The 24,693-nt window shown below is 43.8% G+C and overlaps 1 protein-coding gene across 1 annotated transcript in view; it reads right to left on the reverse strand.

Annotated features, from left to right (window-relative positions):
• Nucleotides 1-340: 340 nt before the first annotated feature.
• Nucleotides 341-24,693, reverse strand: part of PDE6A (phosphodiesterase 6A) — a 69,809-nt gene continuing 45,456 nt past the window's right edge. Inside the window, exons 10-23 of the mRNA XM_039836524.1 lie at nucleotides 24,070-24,219; nucleotides 23,343-23,486; nucleotides 21,483-21,548; nucleotides 21,159-21,305; nucleotides 20,169-20,276; nucleotides 18,406-18,515; nucleotides 16,802-16,889; nucleotides 16,520-16,620; nucleotides 16,008-16,115; nucleotides 5,709-5,772; nucleotides 5,324-5,398; nucleotides 3,775-3,858; nucleotides 2,136-2,283; nucleotides 341-659 (exon numbers count right to left, since the gene is read on the reverse strand). Coding sequence (XP_039692458.1) covers nucleotides 580-659; nucleotides 2,136-2,283; nucleotides 3,775-3,858; nucleotides 5,324-5,398; nucleotides 5,709-5,772; nucleotides 16,008-16,115; nucleotides 16,520-16,620; nucleotides 16,802-16,889; nucleotides 18,406-18,515; nucleotides 20,169-20,276; nucleotides 21,159-21,305; nucleotides 21,483-21,548; nucleotides 23,343-23,486; nucleotides 24,070-24,219 — 1,473 coding nt within the window. The 3' untranslated portion in view covers nucleotides 341-579. The remainder of the gene's footprint in view (nucleotides 660-2,135; nucleotides 2,284-3,774; nucleotides 3,859-5,323; nucleotides 5,399-5,708; nucleotides 5,773-16,007; nucleotides 16,116-16,519; nucleotides 16,621-16,801; nucleotides 16,890-18,405; nucleotides 18,516-20,168; nucleotides 20,277-21,158; nucleotides 21,306-21,482; nucleotides 21,549-23,342; nucleotides 23,487-24,069; nucleotides 24,220-24,693) is intronic.

The following is a 24,693-nucleotide window of genomic DNA, read 5'->3' on the forward strand; positions in this document are numbered from 1 at the left end:
CTAAACCGTTCATCACGGGATCTGCCACACCTGGGTATTAGATGTTTGTTTCTTGCATGTGATAATGATGTGGTTCTGTTAGAAAGTGCCCATATGTCTTTAAAGATGAAGTGAAATGACATATCTGGAATTTGCTTTTAGATATTTCAGCTAAGAAAAAATTGAAAAAGAAATATAAAAGGGCAGATGAAGGAAATGTAGCGACATCTTGATACTTGAAATCAGTGATAGGTAGGTGGGGATTCATTAAACAATTCTCTACTTTTGACAATGAAAAATTTTATAACAAAATGGAAGTGTAAGAACAAAAATGATTTTAAGCAAGCAAGTGAATCCGGCATTAATTAAATATTTAATTGATGTCTACGAAAGCTACAATGTTGGTTTTAGCTCAATGAAAAGTTCTCAGGGCTGAACAAACGTTTGAAAGCCACTAGATCAGATGTACGCTAAATTCTCATTCAGCTTTCAAATCCTGTGACTCTTCTACTTCTCAAGAAGGCGTGCAGTTTGCCACCGGCTTGGGCAACCTCTTCTCACGAAGGGCAGAGCCATTCTGGCCCGCGGGTCCCTGTTGTGCTACTGGATGCAGCAGGACTTGGATGCAGGTGCGCCCCCTCCTGGGCCAAGGTTCCCCCCAGGCTGATTTCCTGCCGCTGCTGCGGGCAGACAGGCAAGAGAACACACCAGGTGAGAGGAGGCTGCAGAGGGCTTCCCCTGTGCCCTGATTTGAACCAAGAGTTGCAAATTCAAAGGCTTCCAGAGACCAACAGATAAAGTACAGGTGCAGAAGGCAAGCCAAGTATAAGGGGAATCGGAGAAACCAAGAATGTTTCTCTACACTAAGAAAAATGACAATCATGATGATAAATGGTGACACTGGGCACCAATGTCTGGGAGGTCACAGGGAGTTGTGGGGACTGTGACAAACTGGAGCGATCCCCTGTCCCATCTAAAGGGGGCAGTGGCCACTCAGCTCCAGCTCATTGTTGTCATGCAGGAATCCAGACTGATGTGGCCAGATCGTGATCTTTTAAAAAGAAATGCTGGAAATCTGGATTTTTAAAATTTGAAATATCCCCATTTAAAAATGTAAACATCAGATATCCATTAAAAAAATGCAGGCCAAACAAAAAACATCCGCAGGTGCTAAGTTCGCACAGACCTGCTGCTAGCCCATGAGATAATCTGTGCAAATTAGAAACAGACACTTCTTCCTCAGGACACTTCACTGCCAATTTTCTGGAAAGTTGTGATTATGATACAAATCTGTGGTGACCGTGACACGTAAGATACCTCCTAGAGCTGTGCAAAGCACGAGTCACAAAACCGTATGTGGTGGCCCCACATTTACAGCCGCCAGTTCAAAGTCAGCCCACACTGCCCAGAGCAGAGCTGGAGAGTTGGCAGTGTCCATGCTTAGAACCATGTGTAGAGGGACAGCGTGCAAAGAAGGGCAGTTGGGGTGGGGTGGGGACCTGAAGCCTTGTCCTGTGAGAGAACCACAGCCACATAACCAGGAAAAGAAATGACTCAGGGAAGGAGGACCATGCTGTTGACTGCGATGAGATGGGATTCGATTCCTGAAGGCAGGACTATGGCCACTAGGTGGAAGTTTCAGCAAGGAGAACAGTTCCAGCTTAAGGAAGAACTTTCGAACAGTGGTGCAGAATGAGGCTCTCATGTAAGGTAGTGAGCCCTCCGTCACTGGTAGTGGGCAAGCAAAGAACCATGACGGTATGGATAGGATTTAAACACCAGACAGAAGGCTGGAAATGCGGTCTCAAAAATTACTTTTAACCAATAATTCTAGGTTTTCTCCTCTGTCCCTGGGTAGGGTCCTATGTCCACAGCCTTAGAATTGGAATTTGTCCTTCACTGGTTGGGGGCAGTTGGGGACCCCTTGCTGGGAACCTTAATCTTGGGAACCGGGCACTGCCACTTAGTAATTGTGTGACTCAGCCACAATAGTTCACCTCTGCAAGGCTCAGAGCCCTCCTATGTAGAACGGGACTATAACAGGTGCGGGGGAGGCCCGAACGGGACCCCGGGTGTGAGGCACTGAGGCCAGGCTGGGCCCTCCGTGAGTGCTCAGTGCTGGGGTTGGGGCCCCCTGCCGTCCCTCTCCCACAAACCTTGCTTGGCGGCCTGCCGCTTCTGCTTCTCCTCTTCCAGAGCTTGCATCTTGGCATCATACTCGTCGGCAAGCGCTTTCCACTCCTTGCGGTTATTGGTGATCCCGTCCAGCATGGGAGTGATCTCCTCGTGGAAACGGGAGAATTCCTAGAGGAGAGAGAGCCTCTGGCACAGGGGCCACAGCCCGGAGTCCAGGCTCGAGGCCGAGGCACAGTTGGAAATGTCCAGCCCTGGAATGAGCTGCCCGGGCAGGTGGCAGGCTTCCCGTCACCCAGCGTGTGCATGCTGATGCTGTACAGCCTCCTGTCAACAAGATCCCAACCCTCTCCTGCTTAAAGCCCTCCTGTGGCAACCCCTGTTCTTCAGGGTGAAGCACAACCCCCTTCACATGGCTTTTGTGCCCTCCAGACCCAGTGCCCTACCCCCTTCTCCATCCTGGACCCTCCGGGCATTCCAAATCTCCGTGGCTGGAGTGTGTCCTGCCTTCTGTGGGCTTCACACAAGCTCTCCCCTAGGCTGGAACACTCAGACTTCCCCTCTTTTCCCCCGAGGCCTCCACTTAGATGTCACCTCCTCAGGGAAGCCTCTTCTGACACAAAGACACTCAGTAAATATTTGAGTGAATTCTCTTAGCTTGAAGAATAAAAATAATGCCTTGAGCACAGCCCATCACAGTTCATGAAGTGCCTATCTCCTTTGATCCTCAAGAAGCTCCTGTGAAGTGGGAGACAAGACTCGTTGCTCCCAGAGTTTTAGGTGAGGAAACTGAAGATGAAGATAGGCAGAGTAGATCTGCCCAAGGCAGGAACGTCAAATTCAGGGCTGGCTGTGCTCAGAGCCGCCTGAATTCAGATCTAGGCTCTGCCACGAGCTGTGTGGCCAGCTGTAGGCAGGTCACCTACCCATGAAATCATGAAATCAGGACAATATAATACCTACCTCCCAGGGCTGTTGTAACGCACGTAGGGCGCTGAGCCCAGCCTCCCTGGTTTAATAATATTACCGACGATGGTGGGGAGCACCGACTACCCTGCCCTGTTGCTCGGAGGACCCCCAGGAGCCTGTGCCTCCTCCCGGGGGGCGTTTGCACTTCTTAACGGCAGGGCTGTAGCTCACAGAGCCTCCCCTGAACTGGGGGTCGGGCGTCCTGGCCCTGCGCCTGTCTCACAGCTGACCCTGTCATTTCTCATCTCTGACCTCTATCTCCACTCGTGTCACATGGTCAAAGTAAAAATAACAAAGGGAGGTGGCGGCGGCACGGATCACATGGAATCGGAAGCCCCGGGTTCCCCAAGAGGGAGAAGTTCACTTTGGGCAAGAGCTCAAGGAGAAATTCCAGATCACTTTTTGACTCTTCGTTACATGTCTGCCAGCTAGGGAAGTTAGGAGGGCATATGTCTGCTACGTTTCCCCCTTCCCTGTCTGAAACCTCGCTCAGTCATTTGTCCCTGGCCTGGGTGTACAATCACACAAGACCCCAGGGGGCTGACCTGAGGACCAGACACCACTGCAGATGAGCAGCACTTTGTAAAATACCACCCACTGGTCACTCGCCAGAGTTTATTATTCCTGATGTCATTTGGGAACCCCAGATTTATCAAAGACAAGGACATGGGCCTGAGAAAACAAAGGACCCACCTTGTAGACAAAGGTGCAGACAAAGTCAATGAAGCCAACCTGAAGCTTGGGGAGTTCATCCGCCTTGTTTCTGTCCATCATGGGCTGTCATGAGGGAGAAAGAGTTAGCTGCACTGGGCTCTCCCCCCGGCATGATGCAGTCAGAGGGGCCCACCCTACCTATGAAGCATTCTTGCTAAAAAAAAAAAAAAAAAGGAACCTGATATTCATCAAGTGTCCAGATCTGACTAGTAGTTCACAGGAACTATGAGGATAGAGGAATATATTAAATATATTTAATATATTCCTCTATCCACGAAGGCACAATCGACCACATTCAGAAACCAGACAGCAGAAGACCTACCTTCTTCAACAAATAAATGGTGTAAAAAGAAAAAACAAAAAGAGGAGAAGGAAACTGCTTCTAACTAAAAGAGACTTTAAGAAAAATAACTACCAGAGACTATGTGGTCCTTGATTGACTCCTCATTTGAACAAATCAAACCAAATTATTTTTATTACTCAATCAAAGAAAATGAACAGAGACAGGGGGACTATGTGATATTAAAGAATTATTACTGATTTTGTGAGTGTGATGATGGTATTGTGGTTGTGTGTGTAAGTTCATATCATTTAGACATATGTACTATTTATGGAAGAAATGATGTCTGGGATTTACTTTAAAACACTTCATTCAGCCAAAATATAAAAACACACATGAGGAAGAATGAACGGATAAAACGAGAATGAATGGCACGCTGTTGCTAATGGTGGGATCTGGCTGATGGATACATAAAGCTCTTTAACTATTCTCTCTACATCTAAAAGTGTTAAAAAGAAAGAAGAGGGATACGAATCCCTTAGCCCCTTAGCATCCTGTTCGCTCCAGGATGCTCGTGTGATCCTCAGAGCACGCCACTCACCCTCGGGCCCTGCCTGAGCCTCGCATGGTCCCCCGGCATTTTTAGCACTGTCGCAGGTTTAGCCTGTCCCTATGTCTGTGGTTCTGTCCCCAAAATGTCTGTCCCTTTTACCCAGCCTTTACTTCTAGTCCCACCCTAGCTCAGGACCACCGGCGAACCCTCTAACTGTGTCCAGTCAAGTCGACTTTCAGTGTCGATAGGTTCTCAGCTTGACGGCATCTTCCTTCCCCTTGCGTGCTCTGTGCCAGGGAGGTAGCTCTCAGACTGCTGGAAGTGGAAGGAAAATCTAAGGTTTGGTGTCCACTTGTCAGGCTCTACTTAGCTGAGTGAGCTAAGGACACACACAGGAGAGTGGGGTTCCCAGACTCTAGGAGGACACACATTGCTGCGCTTGCCCCCCAAGTTTCTGCTTAGGTCTAGGGTGGGGCCTGTCAACTTGCATCTCTCATATGTTCCCAAGTAAGGAGGTTGATGGTGGTCCGGGTCTCACACTTGGAGAACTCCTGCATTAGGGAAAGTTCACTTGTAGGGTAACGTCATACATCTCTACGTCTGGGGGGCCCCTCTCTTTGTCATAGCAAGGTCTCGGCTCCCATCAGGGTGAGATCACACACCTAACGTCAGGCTGATGCCCCCTCTCTACTCACAATGGGATTCTGTTGCAGCACTGTGCGCTCCAGGTCACCTTGTTCCCAGAATTCAGCAGCAACCAGCAGAGCTACCTGCAATAGGCAGACACCACGCCCCCACCCCAAGTCAAGCCACAGCCTCTATCCTCCTATTCCTGTTCCCATCCCACCTGGGTTTCCAGCTCAGCGGAAACATAACCACCCCCCTGCGACGCCCCGCCTCCCCTACCCCAACAAACACTCTGTTGCCATCAGGGGAAGAGGTCCTAAAGTGACTTCCATGTCTTGGCAGAGAAAGACAGTGCGAGGGTGGGCTGTCTCTGGAGCTAGAGAATCCAAGCTGCCTTAGTTGCTGTCACCAGCACTGGGATTCCCTTCCTCTTGGGTCAGGAGGAGCCCATACCTTGCTCTGCACCTCCCAGGGCTTGGTAATGGCTGAGAGATCACAGGCAGTCATCATCATGGCCCTGGACGCAAAGACACCACCCATCAGTCCGGAACCACTGTAAGGCTTCACATACTGGTTAATGCCACCCACCTCTCTTTTCTCTGCCCCCATTAGTAGATGACCTCCCCCCATTGTGAGGAGAGGGGTCACTTCTCCAGCACATCTGGAGGTGGGGCTTTGATTAAACCAACCTCTCTAAGTCTCAGTTTCCTTGTATGTAATAATAATGGTATTTTCCAAATGGAATAGGTGCAAGATTAAATGAGATAATGTGTGTAAAAATCTTAGCATAGTGCCTGGACCTAGTATGTGTACAGTAAATACTGGTGATTATCATGAACATACGTTTTTATTATATGCCACACACTGTTCTAGGCATTTCATAAACATCGACTTCATTTAAATTAAATCTCATCACATCTTCAGAGTTCTTTCTCTCCTGTCATGTATAGAACAATGTTTCTCAACCTTTTCCCCATCACCCTCCCCCTTCTACTGTCCAAGACTCTTTTTAGACATTTTTTCTATAATTGCTCCACCATGAAATTTTAATACCACAGACATACCGTACACCTGTTTGGAGGGCCACAGACCATCGTAACATCTAAGGTGTTTTTTTGCTCCTCTCTCAAAAACCGCTTTTTGCCCCATGGACAATGCATGGGGAGAAGAGCAGATCAGTCATTGTGGGGAAGCCTTGCATTAAGTAGAGGAAGCATTTGTCAAAACTCGTAAATGGTACATTTAAGATTTGTTTATGTCATTGGAGGTATAGTTTATCTTAAAAGGAAAAAAAGGAGCTATAAACAAATATTGACCTCTTGTTAATGATATACATGTTGAAGTATTGGCGGGGGGGAAGTGCACTGATATCTGCAACTTACTTTGAAATGCAACCAAAAAATAAACTGGATTGACAGATAGATGAAGGGATGAATTTATAGTAATATGTTAATGGTAGAACTGGATGGTGGGTATAAAATTCTTTCAACTCTTGGTACGTCTGAAAATTTTTCTTAGTAAAATGTTGACACAAGTAAAAAAGTAGACTGACAAAATTTTTAAAAAGAAGTAGAGGGAGGGATTTGGGAAAGAAAGAAAGGGTTAAAAGATAAAGTCTTAAAGGAGTTTCACAATAACAGGAAGGTAAGATAGGTGTTGTTACACAGGTGGGTACAATATAAGACAGAAAGGGAGGGGGCATGAACAAAGAATTGGAGCAAGAGGGGGAATTTGAGATGTTTCAGAGACAAAGGCTTAGTGGCATGAGCATCTGGGAAGGGAATCCAGGGCCATTTGGCTGTAAGCCAGGCAGGAGGGCACAGGGCCCAACCTGCAGCAATGCCTGCAGGCTGAGAGAGCGTGGGGTCAACCCATGTGGCAGTGTCACCCTGACCTGGCGAGGCCAATGGGCCGGGGCTGCGGGCAGGGGAGGTAGTTGAAGAAGCCTGGGGCTCCGAACCTAACTGCTGCTTAGGTGATTTATAATCAACCAGCAAGATCTGGCATAGGTCACACAAGCTGGTCTGGGAGGCCTTAAGAATGCTTCATGAAATATTAACAGGTTTAAATATCTTTAATGAAGTAAACCCTCAAAAATTCATAGAATTCTTTAAGTAAATAAGCTTTCGGAAATTCATTTCTAGAAACACCTTTATACTTTGTAATAACTTCAGAATGCATGCCCTATGTTTAATGTTAAGTGTTGCAGACATGTTATGCTTACTGTCAGATAGATTAAGCAAATGAATGCTCAGCTATGGCTCCTTGGTACCTGTCAGTGTCCATAATTGACGTCCACAAGTGTGGCTTCAGGAGAGCACTGCATGTTTATTTTCTTTGGCTGGAAAGATCATGTGAAAATCACTCCCAGCAGTATAGGAAACACATCTAAATGTTTTATGGACAGAGATTTAGTGTGTGTGTATGTGTGTGGACACCTGGGTACCAGAAAAGCTAATCCAAGGCCTCGTGCCCTAAAGACAAGGCATTACCTTGACTTTGGCATCATCCCCTACGTGCTCTGGGCCAAGGTGCCACACTAGGCAATGGGGATCCAGACAGAAAGCTCACAGTCAATTAAGTAACAAAAAACAAAAAAACTGTTATCACAATACGCTAAGTGGGAATGGCAAGGGGAAGCACAAGGTGCAAAAGAAAAAATAATCCAAAGGTGAGAGAAACTAGCTCAGTTCGGGGGGCTTCCAGGAGGTGACAGCAGGGCAGGGCCCTGAGGGGTGCACAGGAGTTCTCCTAGGGAAGGGAGAAGAAAGGGTACAGCGAGCAGAGGTGCAGGGGGAATAGTCGAGATTGCCACAGGGCAGAGCGCTGTCCAGAAGATGACCGTAGGGAACATGTGACCAGAGGGAACATGCCAGATGTCGAGCAGCGGCTGGTTCACAGGGTCGCCACTCTCAGAGAGCTTGCAGATGTGTTGGGGAGTCACACATTTGTCACACAAATAAATGTAAACAAATAACTGCTCTGAAGGAAAGGGGTTCTATTCTGGGAGATAATATAACAAGAGACACTAACCTAGATCTGAGAGGTCAGGGAGGGCTTCCCTGAGGAAGCGACACGGAGTTGATGGCTGTAGGAAGCGCCCAGGTGCACAGAGCTGGCTGACTGGACCGAGCCAAGTTCCTGCTATCCTGTCCCATCCCCAAGGCAAATATCCTTTTAACTCAGCCGTGCAGCTCAGTGGCACTGATCCTCTACCCCAGAAAGCATCCGGGCCAACCTGGACAGGCTTCAGGCACTCCCTGGAATGACACCTGGCTCGGAGGAAAGGCCTGTGGGAGCCTGAGAAAGCTGTGGGTGCGCAGAAGAGGGGTGGGGTGAGTTGGCTTCTAGTCCTTGATGCTCTGCCAATGCCCGTGTGACACTAGGTAAGTTGCTTTGTCTCTTTGGGCCTCACGTTCCTATTTTGAAAAACACTAGACCAGGAGCTGGCAGCTTTTTCTGTAAAGGGTCAGATAGTCAATATTTTAGGTTCTGTAGATGACAATAGTCTCTATTGCAGCTACTCAGCTCTGCCGTGATGTGATGTGAAAGCAACCATAGATAAGTAAAGTCAGGGTTACTTATCTGTTAGGCTGAGAGCCTAGGGCCCATGATACTTTCAGGGGTCCATAAAAATGTTTTAATTTAATTTTTTTTTTAAATTAGAAGGAAAAAAGAGAATAATAATGGATATACATTTGTCTTTATACCGACACAGTCATTAAAAATAATTTTATTTATTTGTTTGTTTGTTTTCATAGAGAAAGCAGCCACAAGGACAAAAGCGCTTAAGGCCCACAAAAATCATAAGGCAGCCCTCTGTAAAAATATAAAATTTTATTTATGGGCACTAAAATTTGAATTTCTTATAATTTTCATTTGTCAGGAAATATTATTCTTTTGATTATTTTCCCCCCAACTATTAAAAAATGTAATAGCCACTCTTAGCTCATGAGCCATACAAAATCAGGTGGCAGGCCTCACACCCAGCACTAGAGTCAACATGCTAAAGTAAAGTAGGGAGGTCCAAGAAATAGCTACGTAGGCGTTTAGTAAGAGTCATGGCTTTGGATGTGTCCAGGTGTTGGGTCCGGACCTCTGACTAGAGGAAGCTCACTGGCATAGCCAAGAAAATCAAAGCACAGGAGGGAAGTTTTGGATTTTTCCCTAACAATCGATTCTGACACCAACTGGGTGTCCTATAATTCAGTTCAATTCTGACGCTAACTGGTGTCAGATTCCACAGTTTTAAGGGCTCAGCCTCACAAGGCTGCCCTCGTTTCAGACATCAGTTGCACGTATCAGGTCCCTAGGTTACCCGCACTGCCGTGCAACTTGGCTACAAAGTCAGGGGGTTCCCACAACCCCCCTTCAGGTTTGATTATTTACTTAGGAGTTTATCATAAAAGGTACAACTCAGGGAATGGCCACACGGAAAAGATGCGTAGGAGACGTAAAGGGCTGGGGGCTGCTTGCTTCCATGCCCTCTTCAGATGCGCCACCCACCTAGCACTCCAATGTGTTCACCAGCTCTGTAGCTCTTTGAATACTTTTATTTAGAGGTTTCTATGGAGATTTTATCATGTAGGCAAGATTGATTAATTCATTGGCTATTGGCGATTAACTCAACTCTAGCCCCTCTCTCCTCCCCAGAGGTTGGCACGAGGCTGACAGTTTACGCTTCCAATCAAGGCTTTGGTCTTTCTGGTGATCAGCCCCCATCCTGAAACTCTCTAGGGTCCCGCCAAGAGTCACCTCATTAGAACAAGAGACATTCCTTGACACTCAGAAAGTAACAAGGGTTTTAGAACTCTGTGTCAGGAATCGGGGACAAAGATCAAATGCATAAAGCTTATACCACGGGAAGCACCTAACACCACTACGTGCTATGGGCAATGCTGCGCAGCACTCCACATGCTCCAGCTCAGCCCCCACGTAATCCATGAGGTAGGTGCTACCAATCCCCTTTGACCAAGGAAGAAACTGAGGTAGAGAGAGGTGAAGTAACCTGTCCAAGGTCACACCACCAATAAGTGAGAGAATTGAGACTTGAACCCAGGCTGTCTGGTGCCAAAGCCCCAAGTGTGTAACAGCTACACTCTACTCAGGTGCGAAGCAGCCCTAACTGTATGTCTAATCACCTAATCGATGGAACCTAAGATTACAGCAGTGTTTCTCAGCAAGGGTGATTTTTACCCACAGTGGATATTTGACAACGTCTGGAGATAATTTAGGTCGTCACGATTGGGGAGGAGGGTTTGCTACTGGCATCTAGTAGGTAGAGACTAGATATGCTGTTTAGCATCCTATGATGCACAGGACAACTCTTCACGACAAATATTTATTGGCCCCAGATGTCAATTGCTTTAAGTTTGAGAAATCCTGCTTTATGGGTCTTGGAACATTTTCCACTGAATGGCTACCTAAAGAATTTTGAAAATGCTTACCTTTTTGCACATTTTTAAGTAAATATCTTAACTAGTTTATCTAAGTTTAAATACTTGCAAAGGATCCAATTTATACATTTAAAAAACGACCTTCTAAAATGAAATGGTTAAGTACATGATGCTTTAAATAAAAAGGAATCTAAATAGCATAGCAATTTCATACCAACTATCAGCTTATCATCCATTTAAATACACATGAACAAGCTTTTCTTTAAGAGTCTAGAATTTACATCCTTTTTTGTATCCATAAACTTGTATTTTTACTTGACTTCTCCCACAGGTTTTTATCCTGATGTTTTTATATATGTATATATGTGTATATGTGTATATATATATATATATAGGTGTATATGTGTGTGTATATATATATATATATATACACACACATATACACCTATATATATATATACATATATGTGTCTGTACTATATCAATGAAAGACTTTCAAGCATATGTATAATACATATGAAATTCTTTTATTGATCGTCCTTTCACATTTATCTACAACCAAATATACCCATTAATTAAACTTACATAAAGATTTATTTGACTATAGGCCTCCAAGTGTTGAAATTTTTTCTTTTGGATTAAGTTATTATTATTACGCAAGTAACCAATACAAAAAATATATGCATTACCTATTTTTAGAAATAATTATTAAACGTTCAAAGTAAATTTTTTTGGAAATTCATCTTTTAATGAGATAGGATGGGGCTGTTTTTTAAAAATCAGTTAATGAATGAATATTTCTTATTGTTAGACTGAGATAGGATTTAACATCTATTTTATGCAAATTTTTTATTTTTATAGATGCAGGTAATTAGAAACCTTGGGAATGGGAGGAGTTTCATTACATCACTCAAGTCTTTGAATTCTTCCAAATAAACTGTTAAGAATCATACTGTGATCATTATTCTCAATGATCAATCAGCTGGAGATTCAATTAGATTCTCCTTCAATTTTGTTTAAAACAAACATTACAATCATTCACTTCCTCAGTTTCTGGGAAGCATGCCATAAAGGTCTGACCAAGAATTTTCATATGATTATAAATTATACCCCTGACACTTCCTCTGCAGCACTTGGTTTAATCTGAGATACTCAGAATGGGTTAGGTCAATTAAAACGTTATTAATTTTAACATATCTTCCAGTGTTATTTTTTTATAAAGTGCTTTTAACTTACAAGTTTTAACTATGTTTCATCAAAACTTCGAAGCTTCAGATTTGACTCATTTAATTTATGAGAATGTCATACAACATAATTGGAAATTCCAGTCTTTTACTGCCAACGAAAGCAGGCAAATCAGACTTGTTTCTGTCAGAAAGAATCTGATTTTATTTTTCAGTTCAAATGAGCATGTTAGAATACATCCTGATGACACCCACCTTATTTTTTATTCTTAATTCTAAGAAAGGTAGAGGTAGATAGATGGTTATGTGTAGGTAGAAGAGAAAGACAGACAGACAGGGACAGAGGCATGGATGAAATCAGGCGCTGCTGCCTTCAGTATTTATTATTGGTGCACCTTTGCCCTGATATCAGGGAGCTGACCCTGTTATCTTTTCTGAAGGAAGTAGGATTGTTGAATGAAAAATGCCTCAGCTCCTGCTGCCCTGCTCTACAACTCAATACAAAATTCTCCATTGCTAAGGCCTTGTTTTGCTTTTAACAAAAATATGTATAAGACAGGGAAGCCCTGAAGGGATTATAATGTCATGATTACGAGTGGCTTTGAAGATGCCAATATTTCAAATAGTCTCTCTGTTTGATGCCACAGAGGTCTTTGCACCATAGGAGGGTTCAGGAAAGGGTAAATTTGCCTGTATTTTATAAAGTTGGAGAGGAGCGAGGGAAGTAACAATGCCTCACCCACTGTGCTTTCTTAGGAAGATAATATTAAGAAAGAGAACAGGGATTCCCTTGAGGCCATCCAGGCCCCTACACATCTTTGGATCAGGGAGGAAGTGGGAGGGGTATGTGTGGCTCAGTTTAAAGACTTCCACTTAAGACTACCTTGGCTTTTTCAATGGTTGAAGTCCTGCCTCTGGCGTTTAAAAACATTGGATCTTGTAAATCTTTGTGTCATTTCTTTGTAAAGTCTGTATGTCATTCCATTGTATGAAAGTACCATACATATTTGTAAAAAATTAAGAAACAGAAACTTCATTCAAAATGAAGTAGGGAGGCCAGAAGGGAGAGCTCTCACGCCCTACATTGACCCCAAAGCACCAGGAAGAACTCTGATCACAGAGCTCCCAACTTCCTCTTCCTCTCCACATACAGAGTTCACGCGCCTAAGTTTTAGTGGATGCGCACGTGGCCTGCCAGAGTCGCATGTCCCAGATTGCAATTCTTTGTCGCTCCTGAACAAACCCCTTTCGCTGGGGAGGTATCAGGCTTTTTGTTTAAGGTCAACATATTTAACCTGATGCCCCATCGATGGATATTTAAATTATTTTCAACCTTTGTGTGTGTGTGATTATAAATAATGCCGTAATGGATAACTTTGTACATACTCCGTGGCGCACGCGTGGAACACTACCTGGAGGGTAAATCTTAGGTGTGGGATTGCCAGATCCAAGAGTATGGGCATGTACAACTTTGCTAGGTATTGCCCACCATGAATGTTGCACCTATTCACATTCTCAGCAGACTGCCTGTGTGCCCCTCGCTCTGCCGGACACAGTGTGTTAGCAAATGTTTCAATATTTGCCGATAGGAGGATGAACAATGATATCTTGCTGTGGTTTTATTTACATTTCTTTTCATACAAGTAAGGTCATCCTTTCATATGTTTATATCCCTCTGTAATTTCTTTTCTGGGAAATGTCTGTGTGTGCCCTTTGACCAGTTTTCTATTTGATTAGTCTTGTATAACACTTTATTTACTAAGTAAATTAGCTCTTTTTCTGTCAGAAGTGCCACAGATATTTTTCCCTCCATTTATTACTCGCATTCTGATTTCAGCTGTGCATTCTTGTATGTGTGGTGCAGAAATTTTTAATTTTTATGGGTTTTTAAGTTTATCCATAAATTAAAAATTTTTAATTTATCAATCTATTTATGACTTTTGAATTTTATGTCACACTTGAAAAAGTTCACTCTGAAATCATTCTTTTTAATTCTACCATGCTTTTCCCCTCACTTCCTTTTTTTGTTGTTTATTTTCTCATTATTTTAAAATCCTTGATCCATCTGGAATTTATTTTGCTATGAGAGTGAGATAAGGATCTAGCTTTGTGACTACCTACAGTATAATACAAAAGAAATTTGGTCTTTACCCCTTGTTTCTGGCACAGAACTCCTAAAACCCTTGGAATTTCCTAAGCGATTGGAGTGTCTTTTACCCTTAAGAACCCTCTTTGGGTTCACATTAATGAGGTGACTTAGGGTGAGGTCCCTTGATGGACTCAGGATGGGGCTGGTCACCAGAAAGACCAAGTGAATAGAGGTGGGGAATTTGAAGGGGTAAAGGCGGGGAGCGGGGCAGGGAAGCTGTAGGTTAAGCTCTATAAAAACTCTTGAACAATGAGATTCGGTGAGCTTCAGGGTTGGTAAACGCATTCACTTGCTGAGAGGGTAAAACATCCCACTTCCATGGAGACAGATGCTCCTGCGCTACGGACCCTTCCAGACCTCATCCTGTGTACCCCTTCATCTGGTTATTCTGTATCCTTTATAATGTTTTCTATAATAAACTGGTAAATATAAGTAACATTTTTCTGAGTTCTGTGAGCTACTCTAGAAATTAATTGAACCTGAGGAGGGAGTCATGGGAACCTACAGTTTTATAGCCCAGTGGTCAGACTCACAGGCAACAACCTTGACTTGGGATTAGTGTCTGAATGGGGGCCAGTCCATGGGACTTGAGCCCTGTGGGATCTGACACTCTCTCCAGGTAGATAGTGTCAGAAGTGAGCTAAATTTATGTGACATCCAGTCAGTGTCCACCGAGAATTAGAGAATTGCTTGGTGGTGTTGGAAAAAAAACCCATCAAATCACCTCATGGCCCCCACATATGAATTTATCCCTTTCTCCACCAGTATAAAATCCACTATTAACACAGGCATAGCTTTTCAACTCTGTCCCATTGCCTTGTTCTACTCATGACTAGGACTAAATTGCCTTCAGTTCTGCTCGTCCTTATTATTACTCTTGTATTTCAGAATTTTCTGGCTATTCTTTCATACTTATTTCTCATAAGAATTTTAGAATTGGCTTCCTAATTATCCCAACAATAAAGCAGGTCTTTTCCTTGGAACTACCCAAAATCACTAATTAATTAGAGAGAATAGACAATGTTTAATGGTGAGTCCTCCTATCCCAGAACAGGGTGTTCTTTCCACTAATTCAATTTTTCTGCTTCACCATTTTGAAATGTCCAGTGAGGGCAGCTCCTGGTCCACCTGGGAGCAGCCACAGCCTATTGTGACCCCTTGTTCAGCTGAAGCAGGTTACACAGCTCCCCAGGATCAGGGGACCTTTGTGGAGGCCTGGTTGGACAACTGCAGAACTGAGGGAAGGACAAGTTGCCACTTGCCTCCTCTTCTCTGAGACTGTCCCAGTGGCTGTTCAATCTCTGTTGCAGGGACTTACAACATTTGTGACTTAATTAAGCCTAATCTCCACAGAAGCATCTGGGGATAAACAAACAACCGGACACTTCTTTGGGAACTGGGTCAGGACTCATCTCCTCTGACCTTGGGATCTGTTGCAGGGAAGCCAGGGGGCCATTCATAAAAGGCCTCACATTTACACTTCTCACCCCACCATCAATTGAGGTGAACCATGGAAGCATATTGTGAAAACTGAAAGATTTTCATCAGAAAACTTAAGTCCTCTTAGCAGACCTCATGCCAGCGAGGCACTATAAATTTCATATAAATCATGCAACTAATTTGTGAATAGCACAGCTATATTGCAGGGCATTGCTATATAGAAAGGAATACTAAAAAAATTAAGCCTACATATTTTGAGTAACACATAGTTATCACTCAAATTATAATTGGTATAACGCTCTGTGTTTTGTCAAAATTCTGAAATTTTATGATAGAAATACTTCAAATATTATACTTTTTGTATACAGAGAAATATAATAATATATTGTCTTAAATTTTAGTGCTAAAATAAAGATTAAACATATACTATAATTTCTGCAATTGTGTTTTGGCATAACTTCATTTGTTCGTATGTCAAAGACCTCCAAAATGAAGTGTCCTAGGGGTCTCTTGAGGGCAGCAAGGCCTGTCACTGCAGCAGCTCACCTTATGACCCTAAGGTTTAAGCCCTATCTCGACTCACATAACGATTTCCTTCCGTGTCTGCTCCAGCATCATGTACTGTGTCCAATCCTGCTGAGTTTCGTATGTCTTAGATTGATCCACGATCTTTTGGAACATTGTCCTCTTCCTACGAAACACACCAGTTTGTTAATGGAGCAAATCTCAGAATAAGGCAACACCTGGGCTTCTAACATTGGTTGTTTCAGGCAGAGACTTATTAAAACAACATAATTAACAAACCAAGGTTAAAAGAACCAAGGCCTGGGAGCAAAGACCTAGGTTTTTAGGTCTTCTGCCATGGACTTGTTATCTGATCTTAGCAGATCTCTTCCTGTGGATCTCAGTTTCCCATCTATACAGTGGGAGTAATAATATCTCACTCACAGAGTTGTAGTGAGAGTTCGTGGTCCACAGCATAAGGGTTGTACCTGGCATACAGTACATATAAAATCAATCAGAATGACAATGTTTGTTATTATTACAATCATCGCTATTGTTATGCTTATTCTTAAAATGAGAAGAAATACCAACTTGAAATACAGGGCGAGGTCTGTGGCAATGATGGCTATGTCCATCATATGGATTGCATGCTCGTGCTGCCTGCGATTGAGGTTTTGAAAGATATTCAGGCTCTAAAGAGGAAATCATAGGAGAGATGTGAGAAGTGGTGCTAGTAGTAAAGTCACCAACTACTTGTGGTCACCCCAGATGTTGGGAGAGGCAGCCCAGGCTAATGGGACAAGCACCACCTGGCCACTCTCAGGTTTCATTTGAGACAGGGACTCTTATGCAGGTCCCAAAGCCTTATCATACCTCATCTCTCAGCAATGTTTTGCCAAACTCCAAGTGGTGTCTTTCCAAGATGGAGGACCCATGGAGCTTGGCCAGTGGGTTCTGGGATCTGAATGGGAGAGAAAGACAGAGAGACACAGAGAGAGAATCAACATGGAATGGTCAAGATGAAGGTTAAAGACATCATCCAATATTGCCACCTCCTAATTCTGTAGGCATCGAAGCTGAAGTCCAGGAATGAGAAGGAACTTGTCACACAGTGAGAGAGTGGGAACTAGGATTAGATGTCAGGTCTCTGGATTCTCAGGCTTTAGCTTTCTCCACAACTGATTCTGAGGGTCTTTTTCGGATCATTGACACCTTAGAGAGTCTGTTGAATAGTGTGGACCCTTATCCCCAGAAAAAAGCATAAACACACATAACGCCAAATGCAATTTTAGAGATTTATGGATCCCTTATAGCCATCCATAGACATTGGCACTGGGCCATACTTTAAAGATCACCAAGCCCCAGAACCCATACTTTAAAGATCACGAGCCCCAGAATTCTTACGAGCTGTGTGTATAGCTTGTAGGAATAAATAGCTTCCTACAAGGTAAATAGTAGACAAAATCTCTAGCCTTGGAGAAGCATGCACCTAATTGAGAAGACTCGGAGAAGCATGTCCTAGTGCTTGTTAATAACTTACAGGCTGTGGGCCCAGAGCAGAGCCTTAGTTTCCTCACCTGCAATATGGATGTAATACTAGTCCCTGCTCTGCCCAGCCCACGAGGTGGTCATGAGCGTCCACCAAGACCATGATTCAAGGACTACGCTACATAGGCTGCCTGCAATATAAGCTCTGTGAGGACAGGAACTGTGTCTGTTTTGCTCACCATGGTACCTCTTTGCTTAGGATAGGGCATACCACACTTCTAGTAGGAGCATTATCCACACAAGGTGAATGAATAAACCATTATTATCAGTTACTAACAACTTGGCTTCAATTTGTTAAGCAGGTAGGAAAGGAAGGAAGAGAGTGAGGGAGTTTAATGTATTAGTTTCCTATTGCTGTTATAACAAATTGCCACAAACTTAATGGCTTAAAACAATGAAAATTTATCTTACAGCTCTGGAGTTCACAGTCTAAAATAGAGCTGCAGGACTGCCTTCCTTTCTGGAGAGTCTAGGGGAGAATCTGTTTCCTTGCCCCTTCTAGCTCTAGAGGCCACCTACATTCCTTGGCTTATGGCTCATCTTCCATTTTCAAAGCCAGCAGCATAGTATCTTCTCTCCTCTCTGACCTCCCACCTCCCTCTCATAAGGACCCTTTGGATTACATGGGGCCCACTCAGATAATCCAAGATAATCCCTGTATTTCAAGATCCTTCACTTAATCGCATCTCCAAAATATCTTCTAAATGTTAGGCAATGTATTCTCAGACTCTGGGTATTGGAGCATAGTTTGGTGTCATTATTTTGTTTGTCGAAGGAGTATACCAAGACCCAAAGGGGAGGAGGAAATGGGAAGCTGTAGACAGCGGGACTTCCCCCTGGCCAGTGAGTCTGTCTGGGAGCTGTTCAGATTTGGATAATGAATCCCGGGGGTGGGAAGTAGGGAGGGAGGCTGGTAAAGGCTGACTTACTTCATCTGGTAGAGGTTGTTGGTGCCTCTGTGGTCAATGTCATGGCAGAAGGCAGCGGTGACCATGGCCAAGGCCTCCAGGTCCGTGAAGTATCGCTTCAGCTTTCCCGTCTGGAAGGGCAATCAAAGGTGCCACTCACTCCTGTCTTGTGAGGTTGGAGACAGGGCTGAGAGGGCAGGCAGGAGGGAAAGGGCCTAGAGCTTGGAAACATGAATCTGATCTTGGCTCTAACCCTGGTGCCACAGGGTGACCAGATGTTTGTTTACCTGGGATGTGGAACTTTCTGTGCTAGAATGGAACAATGTCAGGCAAATGGGAATGATTGGTCACTCTACTCTTGAGAACCTTAACTGGTCCTATTTCCCTCTGCACCTCAGTATCCCAATCTGTACACTGGAGGTGGAGGGCACTGGACTGTTGAGAAACTTGCAAACATCTGGTTACAGCACTTGGAAGCTGAACATGGCTAGACTGGTGAAGCTAACCTTCCAAACTTGGTCTACCGGTTTAAGCACAGCCCAGAAGAACCTTTCCCTGAGACTCCTTCAAATACTTAACTCCTTGTTTATGCTGGGTGTTGGAGTAGAGGGTGGGAAAGAACCCTGGAGAGGTGATGCTGACTCTGTGACTCACAGAAATAATTCAAGTCTAAGTGGTGTTACTGTCACCTTCTGTGATGACCTGCTCAGAATTTCTGCCTCCAGGCTCTCATGCCTACTCTGGCATGACCATTTCAGCCCCAAGAGAAAGGAATGCAAATGAGGAGGCTGGACAAAAACAGAGATTTGCATCATAATCTGCATGGGAAAACACTTTTAAGTAAAATATAAAGAACTCTGAACCCACTGAGCTAAAAAGATGAACACAAGTACACATATGTATGTCCATCCAAGGGCACTGTAGCATTGTTTGTAAGAGTGAAAGATCAAAAACAACCCCCATGTCCAACATTAGGGGCTAAGTAAAGAAATTATGGTATATTTAAATAATATAGTATACTATGCAGCTATAAAATTATATCATGGATAAACCTTGAACACGTGCCAGTGAAATAAGCCAGGCACAAAAGGACAAGTAGTGTATGATTCTACTTATATGAAGTACCTAAAGTAATCGAAATCATAAAGATGGAAAGTAGAATGGTGGTCAGCAGGGGCTGGGGAGAGTGAGGATTGGGGAATTTTTGCTTAATGGGACAGAATTTCTGTCTGGGAAGATGAAAAAGTTCTAGAGACGGGTAGTAGTGATGGTCGTAAAATATTGTGAACATACTTAATGCCCATAAACTGTACACATAAAAGTGGGTCAAAATAGTAAGTTTTATGTTATGTATATTTTATCACAATAAAAAAAATTTATAAAGAATGTGACTTACATATTTTCAACTGAAAAAAGAATATTACAGAATAATATTATTCAGTTGGTTATAAACAAAATAAACTGTGTACGTGTGTGTACAAATATGTCTCGATGCTTCTAGAAGAAAATTTGGTAAGAAGCTGTGCCAGCGTTACCGCCAAATAACCCAACTGGGGTTGGGGGTCGACTGCAGCTTCCTTTCACTTTTTATTTTATACAGTTCTCTATTGGAATTCTTTACGCTAAGAATATACTCTTGTTGCATACTTTTTAAAAAGCAATATATAGAAGAACAGCCCTGCTGCTACTGTGCGGAGCTTCATAAGGTCGTCTCGTGTGGCGGGAGCCCCCAGCCACCGTCATCCCCCACCGCGGTCGCCCCTCCTCCCACCCCACGGCCGTACCACCAGCAAGGAGAACATGGTCTGGCCCACGTTGAAGCCATGCCGCCAGTTGTGGTAGGTGATCTTCCGGTAGCCCTTGCTCAGGGAATACATGAACCGCACCAGGGCCTGTGGACACACACACGTCAGTGAGGCAGCACACACTGGACAGGCGCCCTGGGCCCTGCCTCCCAGACCGGAAGCCGGGAACTAGGAATAGATGCGGTAACGCAGTGCAAGCAGTTTGCAAACTGCTAAATACTATGGAAATGGACGTTATGAAACCAGGTAGCTGTGAATCACTCCAGTTATTCCACTAACTGGGCTTCATCAGTGATTCCCAAACTGCGTAGCTACTGTCCTGAAAGAAGCTAACGGGAGTTTTTCAGGAAAAGAAAACAAAGGGAGTCTTTAAATCAGTGGTTCTCAAACTTGAGTGCACATCAGAATCACCCAGAAGGCTTGTTAGAATAGTTTCTAATTCGTTACAGCTGGGATTGAAAGGGGATGCAGGGAGAGAATTTGCATTTCTGATACATTCTCGGGCGGTGCTGACGTGGTTTGGGGCAATACTCTGAGAACTGCTGCTTGAATCAAACTAGTATGGGAAAGTCTGCACAAAATATATCTCATCCCCACCTTCTCTGTCCATTCCTCGTCCCCCAGATTTACGGAACACCGTAAAGACTCTTGCAGGGAAAAATTCCTCTTTAAATGGATTTAACCCACATTTCCCACCCTTGTTTGAAAATAGGACCTTTTGTTTTGCATCCCATGTACGCAAAACAAACTCAGTGCCCGTGAACTGACATCAAGAACCCAATGTACCCAAAACACCACAGTTCAGAGGAACTGTGTATCCTTTTTTGATAAATGACTCATCTGTGAACATGACGAATGCTTTAAATTATAAAAGCCAAAGATAAACTCTTTTTAAGTATAGATCGAGTTTAAAAAGGGAGAAAAGCAAGCAAGCAAAAGGGAAACCAAAGAGGTTTGTTTTGACCTCACCTCCTGCGGAATATGAAATTTATCCACCACTTTGAGCTCATAATACATCTGAATCCCACATTTCACCAGCTCCAGTTCTGTCAGGGGCAAGTCACTGAAGTGGAACTTATTGATTTCATATTTCTCTGCATCTGGCAGCTCCCCTTGCTGTGGAAGAACCGAAATCAAGTGATTACAGCACAATGAAGTACTCCCAGGTCTCTCCCCATCTTCCCCCAGCCCCGCCCTGGTTCCAAGTCAGCTGCGAGGATCAGAGCAGAGTCGCAAGGCTCGCGCTTTGTAGAGAAACGCCTGCACTTGTTACACGTCAGGGCCAGAGCTCACCAGGATCTCAGCCAGCTCTTCTTCCTCGCACTCCCACGGCTCCTTCCCATATGCTTCTCTGGTTTTCTACCAGGACCCAAAAGAGCAGAGAGAAAAAAAAAGGTGTTACTACATCTAAGATCTAAACATGCCTCCACTTTTCCATATCTGTTTTCCTCCTTCCTCCAAAGTCCTTGCAACAGAACCACCGGCTCAGAGAGGCTGCCATTCAACATTCATGGACAAGCAGATTCGAAGTTGTAGGCTTTGATTCAAAGTTGTGTTACTGAATGCCTCTGATCCTCCATTTCCTCATCTGTAAAACGGGGTCAATAAAAGTACCTAATTGGTGAATTAAAATTAGATTATGCAAAGTCACTTTAAACATATATATATACATATATGTGTGTGTGTGTGTATATATATATATATATATATACACACACACACACACACACACAATTAAATACATAACTAATGTAAGTCAGTGAAGTGTTTGGAACATAGAAAGCACTAGAATTGAATAACATTGTGGTTGATATTTTTATTGTTATTATTACTGATTGGGAGTCAGGAGGCCTTGCTCATTGTCCTGGTTCTTCCTTTTACTTACTGTGTTACTTGAGGCAAGTCCCTTCCCTTTCTGGGCCTATTTCCCCACATGCCAGAAGAGAGGGGAACCTGGATCTAGTTACTTGTATTTCTTAACCCAGGGCACAGTCTATTAACTTTTAACAGGTTCACTGAGGCTATGTCTCCATAGGGTCCACATATCCATCGTCACTGGGATGAAATGATCAAATTTGTTGTGATGTCTTCTCACCTAAATAAATTGCCCCTGAAAACACTGGCCTGTATTGTTTCAACTTGTGAGGTGCATAAACAAGGTCTTGGGAGCTCAGCTGGATAGCATATCCAATGCCATTTGGCTAATTCAATTTACCTCTAAAACCTTAGTCTCTTTAAGACCAAAATCCCAGGAATGATGAATCAGTAATTCTCACATATCTTATTCAATATCTCACCCCAGATAGAACTCTCCTCTATAGCATCACTGACATATGATCATCTAGCCTTTTCTTGGATACCTCTCTTGATGGTATCTCATGAGCCAGCCTATTCAAAAGAGTGGTAGAGAATTTGCTCATCATCCTAATAAAGGTTAAGTGAGATCTATTTAATGAATTGGGTGATTTGGGGACAAGTTACTTTCCCCGCTGGGCCTTGATGTCTTCATTTCTACTATGGGGATAGAAATCCTTAGCCTGCCCACCCTACTGGGCTGTAGTAAGCATCAAATGATATCATAAGTATGAAATTGTCTTATAAACTGTAAAGTAATGAAATTATGTGAAGGCATTCTACTAACCTCTAACCCCTCTATCATACTTCTTTGCTCACCAAACTCCTCTGTGACCTGACTGGCTCTTCCAAGTGAGCTGACTCCAAGGAAGGAGTCTCTGAGAAGCTGACCATTGTCCACTGGTCAGTCAGACAGAGCTTCCTCTCAGCAGGGGCGGTGGTTGGTTGACTCCATTGCAGTACCAAGTTGGTCTTGAGCACAATGAAAAATGGAGTTTCTCTATCTGGTAAGCCAAGGATTGGTCCCAAGACTATGGTGATCCTACAAGGGATAGCTGTCCTCAAGCCACACAGAGCAACCATTATGTATGACTCTTTGGCCCTCGTTGATCCATTCATTCATCCATTCAACTTGAGGGCCCACAGTACCCCTGTGATTGGCAGAGGGATAAAGCGGGGAACAAGCCCATCCCTCCCCCTCATCTCTGCCTCACGGAGCTTTAAGTCTCACTTCACTCTGGCCATATCACCAGGGCACAGTGTCTGCTAGAGCAGGAACAAGAAAAGGACTTTACTTACCAGGATTTCCTGGATTTCTTCATTGTCACACTTCACGTGATATTTTACCATTTCCTGGAAAATATCTTTCCTGTTTTCAAGTCTGTTCATTGACTCATAGGTGTCAGGATTTAAGACAGACCAGCCCAAGAATTGAGCTAAAGACTAGGGGGAAAAAAAAAAGGAAGGATCAGAGGCAGAACAGAACATCCAGGTTTGATCCTGCCTCGATAATTTAGGCACGACCTTCTAAGCTTCCACTTTCTCAGCTATCGAATGGATTTGCTAAGCCATGTGCTGCTCTTCTCAAGAGGTGTTGTGAGGATAAGATAAAATAATGGATGGGAATGCACTTTCAATAAAGCACTAACACACATAAAGCTTCATTCTTATGCACAACAACTTCACAAAAAGGAATGCGTTGTATGCATGTGGGGACAGGAGGTAGAAGGAAACTTGCACTTTTTTCTCAATTATGCTGTGAACCTGAAGCTGCTCTAAAAAATAGGTTTATTAATTTTCTAAAAATGGAATGTGGATATCTCTGACAACATATGTCAGGCAGTGCAGAAGTGAGGGCAAAGAAAGTCGGCTGAGTCAGAGTAGTTTCTACAGGTGGGCTCCCCACCTCTCCGCCAGTTAGGGCAGCAGCAAGCCAGGGACCCACCACGTGGCTCTGGAGGTCCAGCTTGTTGCAAACAGAGTCTGAATCTCTGAATCTTAATAACAAGAGACCTTGCAAACCTACCTCCATGAGGGTCTCATCCATTTCATCAAAAGGTTTACCATCTTTGCGATTGTAAAATGTAGCCACCCCAACAATTTCTTCCTTCTTGTTCACAATTGGCATAGAAAGGACATTTTTAATCATCCATCCAGATTCATCCAGAGGCTCTTTCTACAAGAGAAGAACCAGAGTAGTTTTCCTCGGGTACCAGACTAGAGGCAGCAGTGATGGACTTCATGCTGTGTCGTGACCCTGACTGGAGGAGGTGGCAGCAAGAGGACAGACTTGTTGGATTTTGCATGGGTTTAGTCACCAAACACCCTGAGCAGAGAGCCCATCTGGTCGGAGCTCCTTGAACCAGATAGTATATTGTTTTCATCCCTCAGATGTCAAGGCCATTATGTGCCAGGCAGTTGGGGATATAATGAAGTGCATGAACAGTCTGGAGACCTAGTGTTCCCCTTTCAGATATAAGTGTTGATGGGCTTAGAAGGGGCCATATTGGGGATTCTTATAACTTTGAATTAATCATGTAGATATAATCTGCGCCTTTGTCTCTCGATCTGACTTTCTGTGTTACTTTGGCATGTCATTTTATCTCTGTGGGCCTCAATATTCTCATCTGTGGATGAGGACAGGAGTAAG

Source organism: Pteropus medius, unplaced genomic scaffold (assembly GCF_902729225.1).
Source record: "Pteropus medius unplaced genomic scaffold, Ma_sr-lr_union100, whole genome shotgun sequence".
Taxonomy (NCBI): domain Eukaryota; kingdom Metazoa; phylum Chordata; class Mammalia; order Chiroptera; family Pteropodidae; genus Pteropus; species Pteropus medius.